Source organism: Oculina patagonica, chromosome 2 (genome assembly GCF_052425735.1).
Source record: "Oculina patagonica isolate OP01 chromosome 2, crgOcupat, whole genome shotgun sequence".
Classification (NCBI taxonomy): domain Eukaryota; kingdom Metazoa; phylum Cnidaria; class Anthozoa; order Scleractinia; family Oculinidae; genus Oculina; species Oculina patagonica.
This window is the reverse complement of record NC_135759.1, coordinates 15,470,306-15,493,944: the sequence shown is the minus strand read 5'-3', so window position 1 is coordinate 15,493,944 and position 23,639 is coordinate 15,470,306. Positions and strand designations below refer to the sequence as shown.

At 39.9% G+C, this 23,639-nt stretch overlaps 2 protein-coding genes across 2 annotated transcripts in view; both read left to right on the top strand.

Annotated features, from left to right (window-relative positions):
- Positions 1 to 1,140: 1,140 nt before the first annotated feature.
- On the top strand, positions 1,141 to 3,372 carry LOC144643156 (transcription factor LBX2-like). The gene is made up of 2 exons (XM_078502319.1): positions 1,141 to 1,886; positions 2,255 to 3,372. Exons 1-2 carry the CDS (start codon positions 1,586 to 1,588, stop codon positions 2,575 to 2,577), a joined length of 624 nt encoding a protein of 207 aa, XP_078358445.1. The 5' UTR covers positions 1,141 to 1,585; the 3' UTR covers positions 2,578 to 3,372.
- An 11,559-nt stretch (positions 3,373 to 14,931) lies between these two features.
- LOC144643149 (uncharacterized) overlaps positions 14,932 to 23,639 on the top strand; it is a 17,769-nt gene continuing 9,061 nt past the window's right edge. The window contains exons 1-7 of the mRNA XM_078502309.1: positions 14,932 to 16,115; positions 19,252 to 19,346; positions 19,530 to 19,686; positions 20,222 to 20,285; positions 20,816 to 21,093; positions 22,287 to 22,464; positions 22,967 to 23,268. Coding sequence (XP_078358435.1) covers positions 15,423 to 16,115; positions 19,252 to 19,346; positions 19,530 to 19,686; positions 20,222 to 20,285; positions 20,816 to 21,093; positions 22,287 to 22,464; positions 22,967 to 23,037 — 1,536 coding nt within the window. The 5' untranslated portion in view covers positions 14,932 to 15,422 and the 3' untranslated portion in view covers positions 23,038 to 23,268. The remainder of the gene's footprint in view (positions 16,116 to 19,251; positions 19,347 to 19,529; positions 19,687 to 20,221; positions 20,286 to 20,815; positions 21,094 to 22,286; positions 22,465 to 22,966; positions 23,269 to 23,639) is intronic.

The following is a 23,639-nucleotide window of genomic DNA, read 5'->3' as shown; positions in this document are numbered from 1 at the left end:
CTCCCCATCAACTGATAGTTCTTGAAGGGATTCGAACAACCGGGCAAAGCAAGTCGCCCCTCGCGGTATAAAGTAAAGAGACTTCCGGACGTTGTTTTGATCAATTCTGACCTGTCTTGTCAACTCCTTTTTAATCCGACACAGCAGCATATCCGTCCGAAGAAATACAATTCGTTTATCCTCCCTAAACTGGCCATACCACGGTACAATTCACTTATAATATTCGTCTGGGATAAAATAAAACTACGTATCTAAAGTCAGGCCAAATTTTACAAGAAATTCAGAACTTGTATCGCAAGTAATATATTTCCCCCTCCCTTCCGTCTCCAAAAGGAGTGCGTATCTCGCAAAGAAATTGAGAATCCCCGAGGTAGGATATATGCTGACTTTTAAGAAAAAGAAAAAGACTTTTGACGATAGTGGAAAAACGTCCATTAAACAAAGCTTCTGAAAAAGTACAACAGTTTTAGAAGCAATTCTTTTTTTAGATTTTTCATGTTTAAAGCCAATTTGGAAAAATAAACGAATCGGAGAAGATTAAAAGGGACATTAATCAATGTTAATGGAATTAAAAGCCGTCACCAGTCTTCGGTTTGAACAGTTGTCTAAAAACCTGCCCGCTAATTGCAGCTGATATAACGGTTCTTTTTTCAGGAAAGTCAAAAACAAAAGGAAAATAATGTTTTTAAAAGAACTGTCAAAGGCTTGTTTTGATGAATTACGCAGCAACCAATTAGCAAATGGATTTCAAGAATCGTTTTAACGCGCTGAACATGAAAGCACCGAGAGAACAAACACAGAAACAGGCAAAGCGGGAACTTAATGGCTTTTATTTTGTACCATTTTAAAGTTGTCACGAACTTTAGGGGTTTAATAGGGTCGTCGCAAACTGCCTGAGTAAAGAATGTGAGAAATGCGTGGCGCCTTAAAGTGAGATTAACCATGCTTAGGGCTGCATGTACGCGTCAATAAAGACAAAAGACGAAATTAATTAGGAGATGTTAGAGATAATTTTGCTTTGGCCGCATGATAACACTTTGGAGTAGTTTTTCCATGCGTGTAACCCAATCCGCATTTAACGCACGCATATCATTTTGCAATTTCCAAAGAAAAATAAAAGGGCCGTATGGCCTGAAAGCTGTTGACTCAAAAACTCGTGTTTTGCGAGATAATTGCTCAAACCACTTCATTTACAAATGTGATTTGGCAGCTTCTAAAATGTTTTCTTTGTCCTAACAAGGTTACTTTGATAGCGTTGACAGTTTAATTCAATTTATCTTCGGTTTCCAAATTTGACGGGCTGCCACGCTAATTGAATTACTCGATGCGCGCTCGAAAGCTGATTGGTCGCTGGGCTAGGTAAATACTTTAATTAATTAGTCATCAATTTCGCACAAGCTGTATAATTTAATTGACGCATCCACTGGCTGGGTAAAAACTCCGAGGTGGCTTGCGCGCGGTGAGTTACAAATCAAAGGCTCGCCACTCCACAGCTATTTTCAATCACTAAGCTTCGCGCAACGAGAGATTTTACTATTGCCTTGACGCGTCTTCGCTTGCGGTCCATTGGTAGAAAGTTTTCCACATGGAGAAACAAAGAAGTGGAAACAATTCGTCTTCTTCAGGCGCGGGCAACGTGAATGGGAGAAATTCAGATCGTAATGACAGAGGCGCCAGTAACAAAGTATTGCCTTTTTCTATTGAAGCAATCCTAAGCGCCCCGCATCCAAAGAAGGAAACGCCGGTTACGTCGAGAAAAAGACCGCACTGTTCTCATTCACAAGAAAGCTTTGCGGATTGGTCGTCACCTCTTTCAACTCTGGAGGACTTTACAAGTAGTAATTTGCCAGAGGACGGTTCAGCTAAGACAGAAAACGCCGAAATAGGTAAGATGAAAACTCCTGTTGTTATTCAACTCTACCAACAAAAGCCAGGAAATTCTTAGTGGGAAGTAATTCAGCATTAGCTCTTGAAAGCTTTTATTCTCTTCATGCTTGTAAACATATCTTAAAATTGTGTTCACTCGATCAAATCGGCTTCCACAGCCCAGTGTAAATATTAGTGACCTAAGAACAATCTTGAGGCAATCGAAAAGCAGTTTTAGCTTTGTTGTTTATTCACGATTTGCATAGCTCCAGCGCTAGTGCTGAGTTTCCTTTTCTCGGCTTCATGTTTTCATTTCTTTTGCGAGGTTTATTTTGAAAAAATTCAAACAAAGATGTTAACATAGCAAATATGCTCTGCTGTTTCCTAGCTTCAAGAAGTCTCCAACAGAAGCTAATGGCGTTTCAGGCAAGACTCAATGCCAGAAAACGGCGGAAAGCGAGAACATGCTTCACAAATCAACAAATATTTGAGCTTGAAAGACGGTTTGTGTACCAGAAATACCTCTCACCCTCGGACAGAGACGAAATTGCGCATTCACTGGGAATTTCTGGAGCGCAAGTGATCACATGGTTTCAAAACAGAAGGGCGAAATTTCGAAGAGATCTTGAAGAACTAAAAAGCGACGTTCAAGCTGCGAAGATTATGGACAATAAGCAAGTCAACAAATTGTGCAAGCGCTTAGAAATTTAACGAAGGCCCTTGGAGGTGGTAAAATCTTGAAGCTTTTTCCTGTTCCCGCAGTCCGCTTACGTGTATAAATTATCCAGACACTCCACATGAAAGTGTTCATGATGTTTGTTCTTGTTTTTCCTGATTTCGTTTTCTCAATCCATGGACGTTCACCCACAGACAGTTAACACGGTACAGAACCATGTTAGAAGCGCATATTTAAAGAAGGGTCAAAAACAATGGTTTTAAATATTGATACATTTACTGTTTTATAGAACTTTAACATGCTTTAGTGGGGCTTATTGTTGAGTTTGTAGTACATGTTTGCGTTTCTCTAGTTGATTTTTATAGAATCTTTTGAACAAATCTTCTTAAATAACATGATTTGTCTCAAGGTTAAATGCTCTCGTTAAACTTTACAAGCCACATTCATAAATCACTGAATATAGTGACACTACTGAAGTAAGACGCTAAATGAACCATAAATCAAACCAACTGTCTACTTAGCTGGAGTCGGCGAAATCACTGTTTTAGCCAGAAAAAGGTCATAGACAAGTTCCGGATATTGCGTTTTAAAATCTAACATGACTCTAAATTGAATTGCCTGTATTTCTTGTCTTTCTCTGCGTGTCTAAATTGATCGTTCCCCTCATTTTGCCGTTTCGAAATGCTTGATTTAAACACTCGTACTCGATGCAAGTCCGTGTCAACATACCAGTGCCAAGAAGTCCCTAATAACTGAAAAAGAAAGATTGTAAATATTACATTCAAGTTTCTCTGGGGTGTATGTGAATAAACTACGAAGAGATCAAACAGTTTGTTGTTTTCATTCCTTTTTCGTGAGTTTGTCTGTGCAGAGCAAGCGATTTTGCTTTTTTTTGCTTATTTCAAGAACCGCCATCTTAAGCAAAATTTGACAATTCTTCTCTAACAATACGTTTGATAAAATTTTGGAATTCTAGTTTTCACCAAAAAGGAATTGAAAGAACCATTAATAGAAGCATTATTTTGTGACAGAGTAAACTGACTACCTTGTTTGCCTGAATGTGAAATATGCCATCTTTAATGTGTTATCTTCTCGCGACATATTGCGGGTCGGTCAGTGAAGCTGATTTGATCCGAACAATGCCTTTCAAAAATGATTTATAAACTAAGGAAACAGAGGTGCGAAACCATTCGTTAGCGTCCAAGGGCTGAGGATTGGCAATCAAGCTTTTATCTCTTTAACCAGTGATGGATTGTTTTGCCGAGGGGACTCGTGAGAACTGGTAATCGAGTGTTTTCCTTGCGGTAGGTGGCAGTTTTGTGGCCAACTCCGCGATGAAATCGGGACGCTTCTCGACTCGCTTCTCTTGGTGCGAGGAGCACAGCATTTCTATTGAATCAGCGGCTAAATTACAGAATGTTTTCTAGCACGCAGAGCTATATATCTTAGTGTCAATTTTAATATAGATCAGTTGAAAAACGAGTGCATTGCGAGGGATTAGAAAGCTCAGTACAACAATCAAAGATGCTTCGTGACGCCATTGAAAGGTTAGTACTACCAAAACTCTCAAATATGCGCCTCATTTTACCTGCATTTGCCAATTCTAAGCCATCTCTTCTCGCCTCCTCTCAGTACCGTTACAATAAACCCATCTTCGTGTGTTTAACTACCATTAAAGCAATTTTAAACTGCCTATAGCTCAGCGAAGCTCGAAACACTAAATCAAATTTAGTCCCCAAGAACAGTCAGGAATTCCGGATTAAAAGCCAGTAATCTTTTCGGGTATAGAGCCAAGGAACACTATATGTCGTTTACGCACTTGTGTAAGACAGCTTGATTTATGGCGCTTTGAAATTTAGCGTCGACAAGATAGTCCCCCAGAAAGCTTTAAGCAGTTCTTTAGCAAAAGGTTAATGTTGAGCCGGGCATGTCGACATTTGGATGTCGGTTCTTCGCTTGCTAACAAGGATTATATTTTACAACCTCAGATGCTGGAACAAATGGAACGCGAACAAAACTGTGAGGCCGCGGAAGTTTTTAAACCTCACTTTATCACTTATCTGTCGTAAATATATATATATTACCAGGCTCTGCGTCTCTTTTCATGTTTCATCTCCAAGGTGAAAAAAAGACGCTAATTAAAAGTACAAGATAAAAGTCACGAGAAAAGGCGATACACTAGTTATTATGGGGGAATATGCATGCGCGATCCACTGAACACTGGAAAACGTGATAGTGCACTGTTTAAAGGTTTTCAGATTAGTTGTTTTATTGAATTTAACCGCAAGAAGAATTCCTACCAAATTTACTTACAAACTGTGGTTTGTGGACCGTTGTAAGAGATGATACATGACAATGTGAAACTAAAAACTCAGATACAGGGTTGGACGAAGCCGAATGAGAAGCACAGAGTCGAGAAGCTTTTTCTCACCCTTGTCCTTGTTTACGTTCCAATATTCATAAAAATAAGATGGAGTTAAGACGTGGGATGCTCTGTAAATGAACTGGATTTCAGTAGGAACAACAATAGAAAGATAGTCATTAATTATAACGGAGACAGATATAAAGGGGATTTGTGTGAACTTTAACTGTTGGAATGCTACTTTGAGCACGGACACAGTAAATAACTTCTGGTCAATCGTTTTGGCTTTAGCTATCACTGAAAATATATTTGTACTAAAAAAATAAAGGCAAAAGAGACACACTTCAATTTTCACTACATTTATTGAATCTAGCTCAGTCTTGAAGCGGTATGGATACAATTTGCGGACAATGCCGTCTTAACTCTTTAATCCGTAAAACTAATAAATGCTTCAATACAGAATGAATTCCATCGATATCACAGAATCAACGAACTCATCGACCTGGGGTGGGGTTTATTTTATCAGTTTACTCCTTCGAAATCTAGTGCTAAGCTATGCTAACGACCTAGTGAAGCATCATGACTTGATTTCTAAAAACATCCGCAAGTGCTAACTGGAGTGCTCAATACTTTTGATATCCCATCGAAAGTGTTCTTCTTCTAAGATGCTTTGCCTGCCCTTCCGATTATTCAGTATTGCATAGGAAGGAAGATAGAATAATTGGCCACGGTATTTTAGGTGTGGCAATCCATAACAAATTGTTTTTGTTACCATGGACCAATCTCGTTTTATTTCTTGTAAATCGGAATTATTTGTACAGCGAACCTCGATCTGGTAGACAAATTCCGCTTGATAGCGATGTGTTTGGTGATTTGAACAAAGCTTCTAAAAAACCTTGAAGTTCAAGTTGGCAGCGGGAAGAGCATAAAAAATCTCAAATGATGAAAATTTTATTTTTTTCTACTTTGGAACAAAAGGAAACTTGAGAAGTTCGAGGCGAAACGGTGCATCTCCTGAAACAAGATCAGAAAATTGAGTGATAAACTAAGAGAGTGTCACTAATAATGCGACGAGAGGTGAAAGCTCTGAGCGGACTACCCTGTGTAACTGAAGAAAGGAAATGGATCGGAACCTGAAAGGTTAAACACGCTATAGACAACAATATAAACGCTTTTCACAAGTTCGTCAACCGCCCTCTCTCGATTTCAAAATATCGTTACCTGAGCTTTGTGTTAAACACTAAGGGTGACCTCGTACCCAAAATAAACGCCTCTAAAAACGCCAAAATATTTAGAGTTGTCTAAACGGGGCTGACAGGAACAAAGTTATCTTTTGATCGGACACATCAATCTCTGCCGTCGGCAAAACGTCTACGTGCTCCCTTAAATATGACCTCCACAACTGAATTGAAAAGAGTGTGTAAACAGATAAAGCTGACGAGCGATATCTTGGGTGAACTGCACGCATGGGATAACAAGGGTGTTCCTGCAATATACACCTACTGCCGCAGCAAAAGGAGTTTTATACTGAATGCAGTTGTATATGAGTAGCATTTCAAAATATCATAACCTTTAAAACTTTCTAGGATCTAAGGACAACCACTCGGTATGAACTGACTTGCTTGAATATGATTGAGCTTCGTCAATAGGAGAGTCCCCCAGATGGAGTCATGATCTTAAAACATGTACTCATACAATGTCGAGAATCGGTATCAACAGTGTTAGATATATCTTCAATTGTGCTGTATTTTGACTGACTCTTAATAAATTTAACTCTTGCAAAGGAATGTGAAACTATTTGGCTCAAAGCCTGAATGCGCTTTTCACTTGATAATTCAGTCGTTTCACCTGAGCAAAGCCAAACTTTACCCTGTCAAAGTTAGGAATTGTAATTAAAGCTAGGCAATTCTTCAGTCGTAAAGTATTAACTTGAGGTTTTCCAATATATTTTCTCTTTGTGTGGGACCTTCCTCCTTAGTTGCACGAAACATACACATGAAACACTATATTGTAATTTCCCCTGCCTGCATGACAGCAATTGTTTCACAATCAATGTCTCTAAGTATAATAATTTGTCAGTCCGATCGCATGTTTAACACTTTACCAGATTCCGTGGAAACTCACAGACCGATAGTTTCTTCAGACAGAGTTTGCCTTATCTAAAAAGCAACTGGTAAAAGAAAATTAAAACTGGTAAAAATTGTATTCAATGTGCACTAAGGCGTTTATCGATCTAGCCGAAAAGTCGGGCGTCCTCCCGGTCTTTCAATTCTGACTGCTAAAATGTGCGAATGCCACTATGAATTTTCAGTTTCTTAACCATGCTACTAGACTCAAACCTTAAATTAAATTAAATGACTGTAGGTTGTTAAGATATATACAAGCTCTCTTATGTGTCGTGTTTATTTGCAATGTAAAAGCTATACAAGACGTGGTTGGTCAAGCCGCGCCCACCGGCCACAGTGGAGGACGGCAGGGACAAACGGACATTGATTTTCGTCAGCTTTACCGCTTACATTTAATTCTATTGACTTTATTACTAATTGGTCAGTAAAGCAATGGTAAATTATATTTCCCGACGGTGGTAAACACAAGATTAGCTTAAGTTCCTATCAAAACTATACTTGCGTGTTTATTCAGTACAGGCTGACATGCATAGTTTGAGCTCATCTGATACAAGGGGCATTTCGATACCACCAATGTTTAACTCAGGAAAAAGACGACTTATAGTTCAGGAATCGTGCATATTCATCAACTGTTTCCACCATGTTTCCCAACAGTCAACATTGTCTCTTTTAGCCCTGACCACAAAATACAAGTCCTCCCTACAAGACTTTCCCCATCACTACGTATACTGACAATTTAAAACTTGGAGCGAGTGAGTCAAGAATAGTTCCCCATAGATATCGATTCCTTTATTTTCATCACTTGCTACCGATATTTTGTGGCCAAATTTGATAAATACCTATATCTAGCTAGAGCAGTAAATAAAGGGAATGAATGACAACTGAATAGATGGGCCAACTAAGGACTCTCAAAGAACTCTTCCACTGAATCTGCCAGCGTTTTACCTCAATTGGGCTAAAATCACTTTTCACGAACTGAACGAAAACAGTAGCTCACAGGCTCCTTACATTTGACGAGCCGGGACAACAGTCTTTGTGGTTATCCTATCGCTAATTGTCAGTTTGTCGTAAAGGCAAAAAGTCCAAAAAAATAAGGCGAAATGAGGCCCTCTGCAGGATTAACGAACACACCTACCATTAGCGATCGCTTGTTCAGTCGCGATGCGCTTATGCCATCTTGACCGCGACCTTCCTAATCTCTTGAAATGTAACAGTTGTTGAGAAAAATAAAACGCGTTTTAGCACTCTGGTCGACACAGTTAGAGGTATGCTCACCTAATTAATTTTCTGAAGTTCTGACAGTAATTAGATAATTCTTCCGGTCGTAGACATAATCGTATTATCCAGGCATTTGATATCAGTTATCTAGCATTCCATCTGGCGCCTTTGCGGGTTTGCGGTTTGGTAAAGCAGCTCGGCTGTCATCGATATCGAGGACAAAATCAACATGAACAAGGGACAGTCTGTACGGGTTTTTATTTGCACAGACAAAGTTCAATCGTCATTAGCTCCGGTGAAATTAATAAGTGTCGTCGGCCTTTTGAGATTTTAGTGGTAATCCCGGCTGTACATAATCAACGTTCACGAACAAGAAGAATTAAATAAAACAAATAAGGTAAAATAATAACAAAAAGCTTTTGTGTGTTTTTGCGTGTGCTGAGAAAAAGAAAACAAACAAAAACGAACAAAGCAAGATTTTATATCCTTATAAAAAGCCGGCAGGGAAAGCGACAACGGGGCGGTGAAAAATGACTAAGAAATATTGCCTTTCAACACGTTTATCCCGAAAATTTGAGGAGTTACATGATTGTGACGGAGTAAATGACAAAAAAACGCAACTGAAAACTAAAAAAAAGAAAATTAAAAAGAGGACAAATAGTGGGGTAGCAGGTCACGCAGGGTCTCTTGTAAATGGTTCGCTACCCTTCGAGGAAACAATAGAAAGAGCAACAGGAACAATGCCCCTAGCTCCCAAAAACAATAGCAACTGCTACACTAGAGGTCTAGTAGTCGGGTAGCAGCTTTTGCAAGGCCTTTTATGAATGGCTTGTTACCCTTCGAGAGAACAACAGAACAAGCAACAGGAACAATGCTCCTAGCTCCCAAAAACAATAGCAAATGGTACACTGGAGGACAAACAGTCAGGTAGCTCAGCTCACGCAAGGTCTCGCATTAATTATGGCTCGTTACTCTTCGAGGGAACAATAGAACAAACAACAGGAACAATGCCCCTAATTAAAACTCCCAAAACATTTGCAACTGCTACACTGGAGGAAATACAGTCGAGTAGCAGCTCTCACAAGATCGCACACGAATGGCTTGCTACTGTTCGAGAGAACAATAAAACAAACAACAGGAACAATGCCCCTAGCTCCCAAAGCAATAGCAACTTCTTCACTAGAGGACCATGAGAAGACATGCTTCTCCACCTGGGATTTCCCACGGCCATTTTTACACTTGCACTAGCTATTTTTCGCTTCACGTACGACGGACTACGAAAATGAGGGACTGCTTGTAAGCTTGTGGACCAGTAGAATTATTAGCTCACGAGAGCTGCTTCATTTCAAAGACTACAAGCTACAAGTAAACATATCTGTTGGAATACCGTAATAAACTTTTGTAGGGCCTAGTCAGTCATTCTCTTATTTTAAGAACAAAAAACCCATTTATGGTGAAACGCTGGTCGTATTAACCGTTTCACGGTAATTCAGTAAAGTTGATTGAAAAACGGCATCAAAAAGCAAGCATTATTTCCTCGTCACGATACTGAGATCTGCGGTTTTTTGTGTGCACGTTTTGCTTACAGCTTCAATTTTCTGTTAGCGGATATATTCATTCTGGGTTTTAACAATTCAACCATTTTAATCCTTTTCCTCCTCTTTATTTCTGATATATAACTATCGGCTGGGAGAATTTCGAGATAATGAGTTTACTCGTATGCCGCGGTTCTTCATTCGTCATTTCTTGTCAATTTGAATTAGTTTTAAATTTGTAAACAGAGCCCAGTTGTTCAAAGGGTGGATAAAGCAATCCACCGGATAAATCGCTATCCAGTGGATTAATGTTAACAGCACATATCTGCTATCCGCTATATCCGCTATCCACCGTGACAGTGATTTATCCAGTGGATAGTGTTATCCATCCTTATTTTTTGAACAGAACTGGGAAAACCGAACCCATATCACAGTTCCCAGAGTAAACATTGTGGTTCTAACTTTTGAGTTAAAAGTAAAACCGCGAAAACCAGAAATGTTGAGCAGTACTTTCTCGTACTACAGCCGGTATTATGCTGTACAAGATGCTTCTTTTAAGTCAAATGCTGTTCCAGCAAATTAACCTATACTATATTGTGTGATTGACGATTCGCTGAATAAAAGCTATGATGATCCAAAAGTATATCAAGTTGGAATGTTTTTCTAAACTCTACAAGATTGTTCTAATTTTAGGTTCGGCTATATGGATAAAATCGATCTTCAAATACCGTAAATGGTATTGAGCTCTACTTCCACGCGTTACTCTGCCAAATTCCTACAATACGTCCTCGGCTTAACTTTGTTTAAATTGCTCTCTGGTAGGCTTATATTTGGGTGGGCCAATTTTCTGCGGGGCTTAAAACTATTGAAAGGCGTTTAAAAAATAGTCTGGCCTAGAGTAAAAGTTAGTAAAATACAAAACAAACTTAACAGTAGGGGGCTTTATTATCCAAAGAAGTTTTATTGTTCTCAAAGAACTAAAACTAATAGCCCATGGGCTTATATACTTATTACTTAGGAGTGCTTATTACTGGAAGGATTTTTGTGTCTAAGATTTGGAGGGCTTATTTCGGGTGGGCTTATTTTCAGGGGAGAGACTCATTGGCGTTTACTTCAAATTGCTAGCACTGGTGAAAAGTAAAGGCCCCGGCAAGACGAGTCCAGAAACACTCACAGCGCACGCCGAGATGTTTCCTCAATGTTTTCCAGTTTTGCCACACGAGAAGCATTGTTTCCAGCGTCAATTTTTGTCTCCAAGAAGCAAAATTTGTTTCTGTTACACCACAGAAACATTCCGTGTTTCTGCGCAACATATAAAAACAGAATAACTTTTTAAAGCAAAGTACTGGTAACGAGCTAAATAATAATAAAGAACAACAATAACAATCGACTGAAAGTTAATAAAGCCACAGCTTTTCACTGCCAACGTTTTCACTGATGGTGGGTTCTTACTTCAAGTCTGATCGTTCACTGGCTAAGACCTGGAAATGGTCCCATTTCAGTGTTGTGATCAGTAGAGATTGCGTGATCAGCAACGGCGGAAGAGTGTCCCTTTTGAGTAAGGGATAGACCATTATTTTCTTGGAAGGGGGGGGGGGGGGGGGGTTTAAAAAATTTTTCACTGCAAACTTTTTGTTTTAGTTTATGCACCTCTGCAAACATATTTTTCGAAATTCCACCCATGTTTTGTTATACATATCGTGTTTGTAAACAATTTATTTTTCCTTTCTTAGACTACTGGTAGTCTGTCTTTTGTCTTAGGGACCGAGGAGCGCGCGGTTATATCAGGAACGCGAGCTAACTGATTGAACTAGCGGAAGGACGAGGGACGAGAAGGGGCTTGGGGCGAGACGAGAAGATAAAATTTCGGGATTAAGATAGAACAGCTTTACCACGAAATTAATAAGAAGACCTCAAGTTGTGCGTACTTATATTGAAGGAATTCAGGCGCTCTTTGGAAAAGATTTTGTAAAACAAAAAACAATGCTGACGCAAACACGTACTCCGTTACGCCATTCGCGCGCGCAACCTAATTTTAAGAATATAATTTCTCTATAAATGGTCCTATAAATGCAGTAAAATTTTATTGTAAAACAAATAAAATAGCCTTGAATGTGAAAGTAACTCCGAAGTAAACTCTTGGACCGCAGTATATGTGAAAAGTTGCATTAAAGATACGGAACGCCGTCAGCCTATTTGTTTCGTGAAAGTGAATTTAAAGCCGCAGCCGGCAGCAATTGGAGAAGCTTTCGACTCTAGTGAATGCTGGAAGCACATGTCGAAATCTCCATCGCCCACGGAAAATCTAAAGTTTGCCTTGATCTCTTCTAAAGTCGGTAAAAAAGGTTACTCCCGCGAGAACCAAGTTGATTGACAGGAAGCCCATGTCTAATCTCGTACCCAGATCTTCTCAACCCTCGGAGAGAACATCTGGTAAAGTCGGATTTTGCTCGCGTCAAATGTGTCAGAAATGTGACACACGACGCGACTACGCATGCTCGGCAATTTAGTAGATGAAAAGCTCACTTGGCCGCTGTAAATAGCTGATGAACTTCTTTCCCATATAAGGAAAGACAAGTAACACAATCTTGAAATAGAGTTGAGGAAGAAAAAAAGGCGTCAGTCGTGTTTTTACACTCAAACCAGCCTTCAACGGTGGGGAAAAGCGCGCGCTGTGTTTGACGCGTACAAGCTAGCTGTACGCGTCAAGTACGCGTCAGATTTGCAAAGTTTTTCGCCCATCTTTTTATCCACGAATATCGTCATTTTAAAACATTTTGTTCTAACAAGCTTGAACTACAAACTGTATCTATAGATTATTCGCATTAGTAACGTCCAAAATACGACGCGTTTGTAGAAAAGCCTTTAAAACCAAATATTTTCCTACTAGCTAACGCACGGTGCGCGCGTGCGAAACAAAGTTTGCATCATCCGCGCGCAAATGCTGAACATCAACCAATCAGATTGGCGAATTGAACGCACTTGACCAGATGTGTACTACCGTGGTAAGTAGACATCTGGGTACGAGATTAGCCCATGTCCTCAAAAAGTATACAAGAGTCCGCAGTCTGTTTATCCTCGATCGCGCGATCCGATCGCGCGCGCCCTCTTGTCTCGCCCCAATCCTTCCTCGCGCGTCTTAAACCCTCGCCGAGCGTCGCACTCCCTTACTAAATTTCGAGAGAAAAACAGACTGCAAGCAGTCTATGCCTTTCTAGGCCCTGCAAACAATTTGTTTTCAATATTTTTCATGACCCCCTACAAAAAATAATGGTCTGTCCCTAAGAGCTTTAAAATGCCCGACCTTTCTGTCGTGCAGTCGTCGTTGTGTTTTACTTATGTAAAATGCATCACAGCCCCAGCGACTTTACAAAGCCATTTACCGGGAGCCCATTTAGCCTCCCACGCATACGTTCGTTTGGCTCGTCATGCTATCTTTTCTCCTCAACGAGAACGTCTGCCTAGAAGGCTAGAGACTATTAGCATGATTAAGGAACGGTTGCTATTGTTGAGATCAGTTAACCCTTAAACGTTATCCTCTGCCTGACCGGAGCGCCACTTCCTTTATCCGACACCTGTTTTCTGCTGCCTTGTCCTTGGTCGTGCACGGTTCGCTTTATAGTGTTGTGGGACTGACGTGTACGAGTCGCTTGGCGTTGTGGGCCTGATGCGGAAGGGAAAACGGCCCGCAATCTAACCATCAATCCCCGCGCTCCCTGTTTTCCCGCCTTAACCTTCCGGCCTATCGTCGCCTGGAGGCGAGTCAGTATTTTCTGCCTAACCATTCACTGAAGCGTAATTCTCTGTCTATCCTGAGCGCTTTTCTCTGTCCAACTGGAGTGTTATTTTCTCCCTGACCTGAGCGCGTTTCGATCTCTTTATGCCTGTCCCGGGCGCTTTTTTCTGCATGTTTTTGACACTAGCTATATAGGTCTACAGAAGGCATAAAGGCCTGGCCAATGCAAACGGAGACGCAAGTAGACGCAAGGTTTTACTTGCGTTCACTTGTGTCTCCGTTTGGCCAGGACTTGCGTGTACTTGCGTTCACTTGCGATGACTTGCGTTCACTTTAGTCGAGATCAAATTTGCACGCAAGTCAACGCAAGTTTTTCACCGTTTGGCCACCCACAGGAAGACAACGCAAGTCTTGCTGATTACTTTAACATTCTCGTCCTCAGAGGCCGCAATCATTCTGTTGAGCACCAGCTGACCAGAAGGTTCGCGGCCTCTGGGGACGAGAATGATTACTTCAAGTGCTGAATTGCATTGAAATGACTTTCTTTTTAACAACTTGCATACGCTTGCGAGTAAACTTGCGAGTCCGTTGGCCAGCCAACACAAGTTCTACTTGCGTTACCGTTTGGCTAGGGCTTAAAAGTTCACAGAAGTTGATTGTTGTAAATAATTTGCATAGGTCTACATTCGACGTGCCGTTTGAACTTCCTGCCTCTAAAATAGGATCTCACTCATTCCGATCCAATTGGTTTAGAAATTTTGAATTGCATATTTGCATTCAATTTTCTTTATTGTGATAAATTGTCCAAGTTTTGAAAACATGTTTTACCACCTGCAGTATTAACCATCTGTTTTCTATATTTTCAGTGTTTTTTTTTTCATATAAGCAGTTCTTCGAAAAGGTTTTTAGGATAAAAACTAACGATGAAAAACGATGTTTCGACCAATTTCTTTTTCCGGTAAAATCGAAACTGCCAACCGACACAAAAATATTCCAACAATTTTTCTTCTTATAAAAACATAAATGCTGAGTCATGGGCCATTAGTAATGAATTAAAAGCTACTAGGTAACATGATATTCGTCAAACATTAAACGTTAAACATTTAAACAAACATGCTGTTGTTAAATATGCTCGCTTAAATTTGGCAGCTTTCAGTTTTTTCCCCTTGCCTCGTATTCATTATTATAATATAAAACTAATTTAGGAAAATAAAACTCAAATTTGTCTAAAAAAATTGAAACTAAACTGGGTTCTGGTTTGGTCAAGTAAAAAAGTTATTTTAAAAATGGACGATGAATTCGAAGCCTATGTCTAGTAATCAATTTTGTTTTTAAATACGCTATTACTAAGAAATATCTTTTGTTTAACGTAGAAACATAAATCGAAACCACGCCTCGCAAGCAATTTATTTATCCATACTTAGAAAACAAATGTATATGTTAGGACTGAATAAAATAAGCTTTTGCGAATAACAAATGACCGAATAACTAATTCACTCCCAATAAGTATAATTTAAAAAGATCGACAAAAGTATATTTTGACGTTTGAATGCCAACATTTCGTGCTCATGCGCTTGACATCTCCTCGATGGCAAACTGCCAGTTGCACATTGAAAGCTTCAAGCATTTTACAGCTTCCTCGATTTGTGAGGTCACTCACAAAGCATTATTGTATGATAAACAGTGGGTTTTTTCCACCTGTTATGCAGCCGCTTTCTGTTTCAAGAGGAAAGAAAAATATTCAAATAATCTTCATCGATCGCCGACTGTGCCATTTTTTCACGGACCGTTATAAGGCAGAGCTGTGACGACAGTATCAAACGAAAGGAAAAGCATCAGTTAAAAAGAACTAAAGTGAAATTTAGATCCGAAAAAAATCTTTTAAAGTGAAAAAAGGGTGAAGATGTGGATCAAAGCAGAGTTGCTAGCTTTTGTTTTTTCTTGGGCCTTTTTCGCTTGCGTTTTCTCCTGCACGGATCCAGCATTTCTGGACGTAAATCTTCTGGAGAAAGTCAACTCCTCGGCTAGAAAACCATGTAAACCCCCGTCTGGTGTACATGAGCCGCCACCATTGCCACCATTGCCAGTTTCCATCTTTTGGCTTGATAAACCACCTTACATATATAAAGAAAAAGGTCAAAAACCTGAACAAGAGCCTGAAAAGTTATCAAGGAAAGCTCGGGAAGTTGCAAATGAAAGCGAAGATAATCAAGAAAAGGGCCGCTTAAGGAGCGAGGAAAATTTCAAGGGCTTCTTCTACGAAATTGTCAACAAAGGGCTGCAGATATGCGATGCAGTACCCCCAGAAGGAGCCAACTACACCACAAAAGCAGACGACCTGAAGCAGCTCGATCAGTCTATTGTCAAGAAGGAAGCAGACATTGCTATGCCAGTGTATGGCAGCGAAGATGGTAAATACGGCGGGTATGAGTACGTAGAGATCCTGAAATCGCCAGGTGTTGTTTTCATAGTGAACAAAGAACAAACGCGCGAACATTTACGAAATAGAGTCGTTCAAGCCATGAAGGATACATGGCCCGTTATCGTTATCACATTGCTGTTGACGGGATTCGCGGGTCTGTTTGTTTGGGGACTGGTGAGTACACGCCAAAGAATATACCGTAAAAATATTTTATTTACTTTGCTAAATGATCGGTAAATATGTTAATATATGGCGGTCAGGGAGAAAAGATCTACGCGGAACTCTTTGTCGCATGTCGCAGGCCTTTGTGTATTTTGCAATTACGGCTAGTACTTGGATGGGTTTCAAAAAGCTTTTTAAATATACAATTATACTGTATTGAATTTGCAGTTGAATAGCTTTGGCGACTCCTTGTTTTATTCGATTCTAGTTTTTTTTGTACCAAATGTACCAAAAAAAATAAACTTTCACCGCCGAAGCATTGTTCAATAATTCTAGCAAAGAAAATAAATAAATAAGAAAATAAGCCACAAATATTATCAGTATTTTTGAAATTTGTCGATCTGGTAATCCGCGAGTTTTATTAGAATAGACATGGAATTAGGTTACGTTTGCGGACTTTCTTTGTTGGGAATTAAACTTAATGCTGAATCGAGCCACAGTAAGCCCTGTGAAAGCTTTTATTTTAATTTTTACGCATTGAAATTAGAATGTAAATGTGTTCGTTAATTTGTTGCATTGCATGATTTAGATATTGACTATCCGGCTTCAATAATGGTTGCCTTAAGCAAAACAAAAACAGCATGTCCAGTTAACGTTCGGACGGAATTAAGGCATTTTGATGACTCCATAATTACAATATTTATATCACAACTTTTTTTCCGGAAAATCCCAAAATTTGGGTCAGTTGGACGACGGTTAACAGAGAAAAAAAGGGAGTGAGGGACTAACAATGTCATGTGCATGTTCAGTAAAATAGCACAGAATTTCCAAAATATTAATAAATAATCAAGAATTGTTAAAGAGCTACGTGGGAAGCGCATTAGTCGATCGAACATGAGGCAGGTGCACACGGGTTTCAGAGCGATGCAGGCTTCTCTTCGCCATCCGCGAATCTAGATTCAAACATTTAACGCAAATTGTTAAGTACTATTATAATAGTAAGAGCCAGAAAGAGCTGATGAGTTCACGGTAAAACAAGGTTTCTTTGAGCACGTACTGTGCGCGCTAGCGTTGTGGACGCTTGCTTGGCCTCCCACTCAGGGCTAGGAAAACAAGAAAAGAAAATTGTTTCCCAAACGCCTGTCACGTATTATTCGACAAATTCGAATTCGTAATAAACGTATTTTCATCGTCGAAAATGTACCTTTCGATATTAACTTTCAGAGTGGCGAAACGTTTAGTTTTACCGAGTTTTCAGAGTTTTTGGAGTGATGATAGAAACTGTCTTACGTATATGCAAAGCACTGACGTTCGTGCAGCGAAACTTAGAAACACATTTCGACTCACTGGCGTCCACCTGAAGTACACCTTTTAGCGGTGAGTTATAAGCGTTTTGTGGGCCACGCGTGCCGTAGAAAACCTGTGATCGTTTTAATCCAAGACGACATATCTTTTTCGGGAAAGCCGACTTTTCAGAGCTGTTTTACATCAGACTTCTATTAAAGGGAATCTACACTTTATTCAATCAACATCGAGGCAACACTCGACATTCGACTAGAAACTAAGGTTCAGGGACTGTCCTATTCAGATAAACATTTGAATCCGAGTAGCGCGTAGAACAGGTGTTTTTATGGGCCGGAACTACGAGTGCGAGAGAAACGCTTACCGTTCTGCCCCGCAAAACGCCTGTTTTTCAGGCTAGAATCCGAGAATCAAAGGTGCTCTAGAGAAAGCATCATTCTTGCAGCAAGTTTTGATATGATGCTGAAAATCGCTCAATTCACTCGGTCGTTAAAATTGCAGCCTGATGCCTACCACAATCTCCGATCGATTGATAAAAGAGAAAAAGGAGTAGGCAATGCAATGAATAATAGTCAATCTGGACCTCTGTGTTCGAATTTCTTAGGAATCGAGAGACCGTCAGCTTGAACATAATGTGGAGACCAGCTTTTAACAAAGGCTTTCGAAAGATTTCATTCAAATAAACCATGACGCATTTGTTTTGATGGGTGTGAGCTGCATTGATCCATCAGTCGATCCCAGCAACGTCCATCCCTTTCGGTCAATCAACCAAACGACATGAGCGCTTGGTGTCAAAAAAATGGGAAATGGGCAAACGTGAGGACAGTCGTTCAAATGCCCGAATGTACAGTAACAATATAAAAAGAGAAGGGAAATTATGTCTCCCGACTCATCTGGACTCATCCGAAAGGAAAATGAGGGTAAATCAATCCTATTTTATAGTATTCTTCTTTAGTAACTGATCTTTGTGAGGATCATTATGGCCTCCTTAGAGCGTGTTGGTTTTTGTCTTTGCTTACCAATCCCCGAAAACGAAGCCCAGGATTCAAAAACACGAGGTCGTCAAATGCCCCAGGAAAGATTGAGGCCTTAACACCGGGATAACAAATGTGAGCAAATGCCCGATTAATGCAATGAAGGCTTTGCTGTTATTGCTGTCAGATAGAGCTTGAATCTCCTGTGCTTTTTGAACCCAGCAATGACCAATGGGAGACGTAACCAGGGGGGCAACGAAAACGCCTTAAGGATAGCCTTAAACACAACTTGAAGCAGTGCAGTATCAACCCCGAGAATTAGTAGCAATTAACAAACGACAGGCCTTACTGGAGAAATGCTATCCATACTGGTGTGGCGCATGGTGAGCAACAGAGAAAGGAACACGTTGAGTGACTCCGCTTGCCAAAAAAGGAAAGACAACAAGATGCCAGCGCAGTCCAACCTCTACTGAATTCAGATGTCCAGTCTGTCTGAGAATTTGCTCTTCCCGAATCGGACTGCATAGTCCGGCACCGGCGAACTCATGTAAACTAATTTAAAATTACTGCCAAGAGAACATCTTACTCGATATCAGTACGAGGGATTGCCAACAACAACAAATGTCCGGTGGAAATGGGCGAGAGAAGGCGTTGATAGAATTGACCTTATGCATGTGAAATCATTATCATTTTGACTCGTGAAATTAAAACCATTTGTAGAAAAGTGACGGCACGATATGACAGTAAATAAATTTGAACTTTCCTGAACAGTCAAGATTACTTAAAAAAGAAAAACGTTTTACAGTATAAGACTTATTACCGGACTTGCTGGGTGCGGTCTTCACTTATACATTGTCTTCTCTTTTTCAAAGGATACCTCCAGGAATTCAGACCATTTCCCGCGATCCTTTACACGCGGTGTAATGGAAGGAATCTGGTGGTCGTTTGTGAGCATGACTACAGTAGGGTAAGAGTTTAATGGGTTTTACACTCTCTTGACTAATGCTGCAAAATTACATTGCAGTATTACATTAATGTTGTTGTTTATGTCACTAATTTACCCAAGAAAGCAATACGACGGTGGTGGACGACCCCATTTGGGTGCATGCAATAATTTCAGTTAATTTGTTTCTTTTTATATTTCACGCAGGTACGGCGACAGGGTTCCCAAGTCCTTGTTGGCACGGTTGTTTGGCGTCCTGTGGATTCTAACTGGCATTGTCCTCTGTTCCTTCTTCACGGCCACTTTCACAAGCGCCTTGACATCCTCGTCCATCAAACAACAAGAATCCTTGCTTGGAGTAACGGTTGGCATCAAGAACCTTAACATTTTAGTCTTAAGCACGAAATATGAATTTTCTTCACTTATTACGACGTAATTATTTCTATGTCAGTTCCGAGAATTTTTGGTACATCAAAACAATATCCCGGCCTAGTATCTGGAATTATGACTAGTAGTAGGGGGAAGGAATTTGCCTGCTCATGATCATGAATTTCGCGCGTTGGCTCTCACATCCCCCTCCAAGCTTACCGCGTGGTCGTATATGTCGAGTGCAAATCAAAACTCAAAAATGTAACTCTATCCTGCCAATTGTCCAAAAAGAATGAACCGAACAAAACAAGATGAAATAGAAAATGAAGAACTTTTCTAAACTCAACCATGTGGGAAAATTAAAAAATTCTTTATTCCGATGTGCGCTAAATAATAACTATATTAATTATCTGAATATATTTATAAGTGGTCTATTTTTATTATTTTTGTATGCGTTTAAAATATGGATGGCATATCTATCAGTAGAGAAATGCTCCTTCGTTTTCCTAAAATAAAACCTTTGCATGTAGGTTGCAGTGATGGGAGATAGCCATGCCTACGACGAGGCCTTGAGACATGCTGCAAATGTGAAAGGCAAGTCTAAATCCAGGAAAAAATAATTTGTTTTAGATCAGATGAATCTGGCATTTTGGGGCTAAAAACAATAAAATGTGAGTTACCATCACATTTAGGAAAGATACGTTTTAGATGACCGTCCCAAACTTATCCTTTTCCAGTTTCCTTAAATGAAAGACTGACGACGCTTTGGAGTCGTCATAATAAATAAGAATAATTAATTAAGCGACCTTTTCGAAAAATTTAATTTGTTATAAGACTGGTTCGGAAATAATTCTGGTTCTATGCCATTGATGATTTTATCATATTCCTTTCACATGTTTGCTTCACAATGAATTGATATTGTAAAGCCAAATGTGGAAAAAACTCTCGGCGATTATAGGAAATCAAACAACTCAATGAGCCTATCAGAATTAGTGAAATAAAATAATGCAACCCGTTCCAAGCATAAGAAAACATACAAGTCTTAGTTTTGGTTTAGTTCCTAACTTGGCAACGGTAAAACCAGTCAATTGAAAATCGCCCGTTTTATTGTTTCTGTAACTCAGATTTTCCTGACTTCTACGCAATGTACGATGCATTGGTGGAGACTGAAGAAGTAGAAGGGATTTTGGCGGACATTTACACGGCATCCTACTACATGGAAAAAATCAGCGACCCCCGGCTTGTTGTCTCCATGTTCTTCAGCAGTCAGCGCTCCATTGGTTTTGTAACTGGACGTAAAAATGATCATCTCAAATGGAAGGTGGAATGTTTAAGAAATCTTTTCAAGTACAGACAGCGCGATATAAAAAAGATCATCCTTCGACACACCCAAGCATTTCATGTGAGTTGACAAATCTACATATATATTTCTTTCAGACGCGGCAGCTAGCTAATAAAATAATAAAACTCTTTTAACTCCTGGTGGACGACTTAAAGCCAGAGCCATGAAATGTCGAAACAAAATCTTGTGTCGGTGGAACGGAATTATGTGATAAAAAATCCCCCCCCCCTCCGTCTTCTAGGGTTAATAGGGACTTTAAGATACCTGGACGGCTGACCTAGAGGACGGTAGAATTTCGCGAGGAGGACTGGGCCGATGTCGACGTTCTTGGCAGGAACTTCCAACGTTAAGAGCCGGCGTGTGTGAACGTAGGACGACTTCGTTAGTGGATCAATAATTCCTTAGCCCAAAACATGCAAAGAAAAACATTTGGCGCTTCTAGCCCAAAGTCTGGGACCAGAAAACACTATTTTCATTCACAGGGTACAAATTCCAAGTGAAATTTTTGTAGAAACACATGCAAGAAAGTTCATAATTTCACGCACGTGGCTTCGCCATCAGCGTTGATGCCAAGCACAACAAATATATTATTCGTAACCGCAAATAAAACTTGACTTCTTAGCTTTTTATCAGTACCAAACCAAGAATACCATAAAGGACCACCCAACAAAGTAACATAATTAAAACATTAATGAGATTTTTAAACGAAATCATACAAAAAGCACTCCCGTTCACTGGTGGACGGCAAAACTCTACTTCTCACGTCCTCGACAACAGCTGGACGGAGCTGGACGGCAATGTGCGTGGAGCGGGCATGTGCAACATAGGCTACACGCGAAAAATTATTTCCGGTCAGCCGTCCTCGAGGTCAGCCGTCCAGGTATCTTAAAGTCCCTAATATAACGAAATTGGCCTATTGTGTTCGTATTTATGAATAAATTGAAATATATAACTAGAAGCAATAGCATGGCAAGCAAAACATTTTATAGAATTTTATAGAATTTCCTAGTGGCCATCTTTTATATGTATATTAAAATGGTGAGTAATTGACTGACTAGAAAAAAACGTCGTGTTCAATTTCCAACGGAAGTCGAGAGAAAAGGAAGCAAACAGTTTTAATTTCTTGAAGCACGATTTAAGTGTTCAGACATAAAGTCCATTACTAATCAAGCAATCCGCATGCATTGCGTGCCTATATTGCTAGATTATGGTGACACTGAAGCCATTCATGTGATGTGTTTACTGCTTTGTAGACTCAAACCCAGAACTGGTTAAGAAATGGCAACGAGGACGACGTACTGACATTGCTGGATGGCGACTCATCCTGGTTTAAGAGCACGTTCCACGCTCTTCTCATCACGTTTCTCTTGATATTGACGATGGGATTTGCGTACGAGTCGTGCATAGGAAAGTTAAGGACCACACCAACAAGTGAGTCAGTTATTTAATACTTTGCCTTGTTGCGTTATTACTTTTTTAAGAAATAGACAGTTGCCCTTTGTAATACATATATATTTTTAAAAGTAGCCCTCCCCTAAAGGCTGCAGTATATCCTGGTTGTGGTGAGGGATAAGTTAGGTAAGGTAGGTATGTAAAGTCTGCGTTCGAGCCTAGTGGGCCATCAGGCCGGAACCTATCCCTGTTTCACTAGCGACTAGGAGTATTTCTACTGCCCCATTGATGGGGTGCAAGTCCATCGCAGGGTTACCCCCGCAGTAAATTCGCCCATATACTCATTTATACACCTGGGTGGAGAAAGGCACTGTGATCATAAGAGTTAAGATATGTAAGCACGGAAATTAGATTTATCAGATCTTAGCATAGATAATAAAGGAGTTACAAAGAATGCGACTCTAATGTATGCTGAGTAGCTATCTGAATATATATATATATATATCTGTATCTAGATAACCTGGTTTTGCTTCTTTTGCAGCACCTGGAAGTTCCGACGTTAATTCGATCAACTTGGCAACGGAATTACCAACATGCAAGCCAAATCGCTGAATAAGATGCTCATCCTCGGTGTAAGAGCCTGTAAAATTCATCAGTGACGTAAAACAAAGATAGAATGGCCAAGACAGTAAAGAACCTCAAAACAATATAGAGTACGAAAACAATAGCTTCAAAGCAAAAAAATTCACAGCTTTTTCACACCGAGGTAAACCTGAAACAGTTTACTTAAATGGTAGCTTTGTATATTTGCAGACTAATTAGTTCATAACCTAAAAGTTGAAGGTATTCACTTCGTTGGCTATCTATGACGATAATTTAAAGGGACAGTGTCACGAGAAGTCTTCTAAGTTTTTTTATACCATGCCATAGAAAATACAGCCAATCAGAATACAGGAAAGCCGTTGTATATTCGACGGTATTCAACCCAACCTTCCCATTATGCGCTGCGACTGTATTCTCGACGAAATTTAGTAAGCGTATTTTCTATGGCATGGTATAAAATAGTTACACAACACTTTCTCGTGGTATACTATGGAATATCCCACTTGTCACTTGTATTTTCTTAGCATACACACTCGCCTAAAGGCTCGTGTGTATACCGAGAAAATACAAGTGACTCGTGGGATATTCCATAGTATACCACTCGAAAGCGT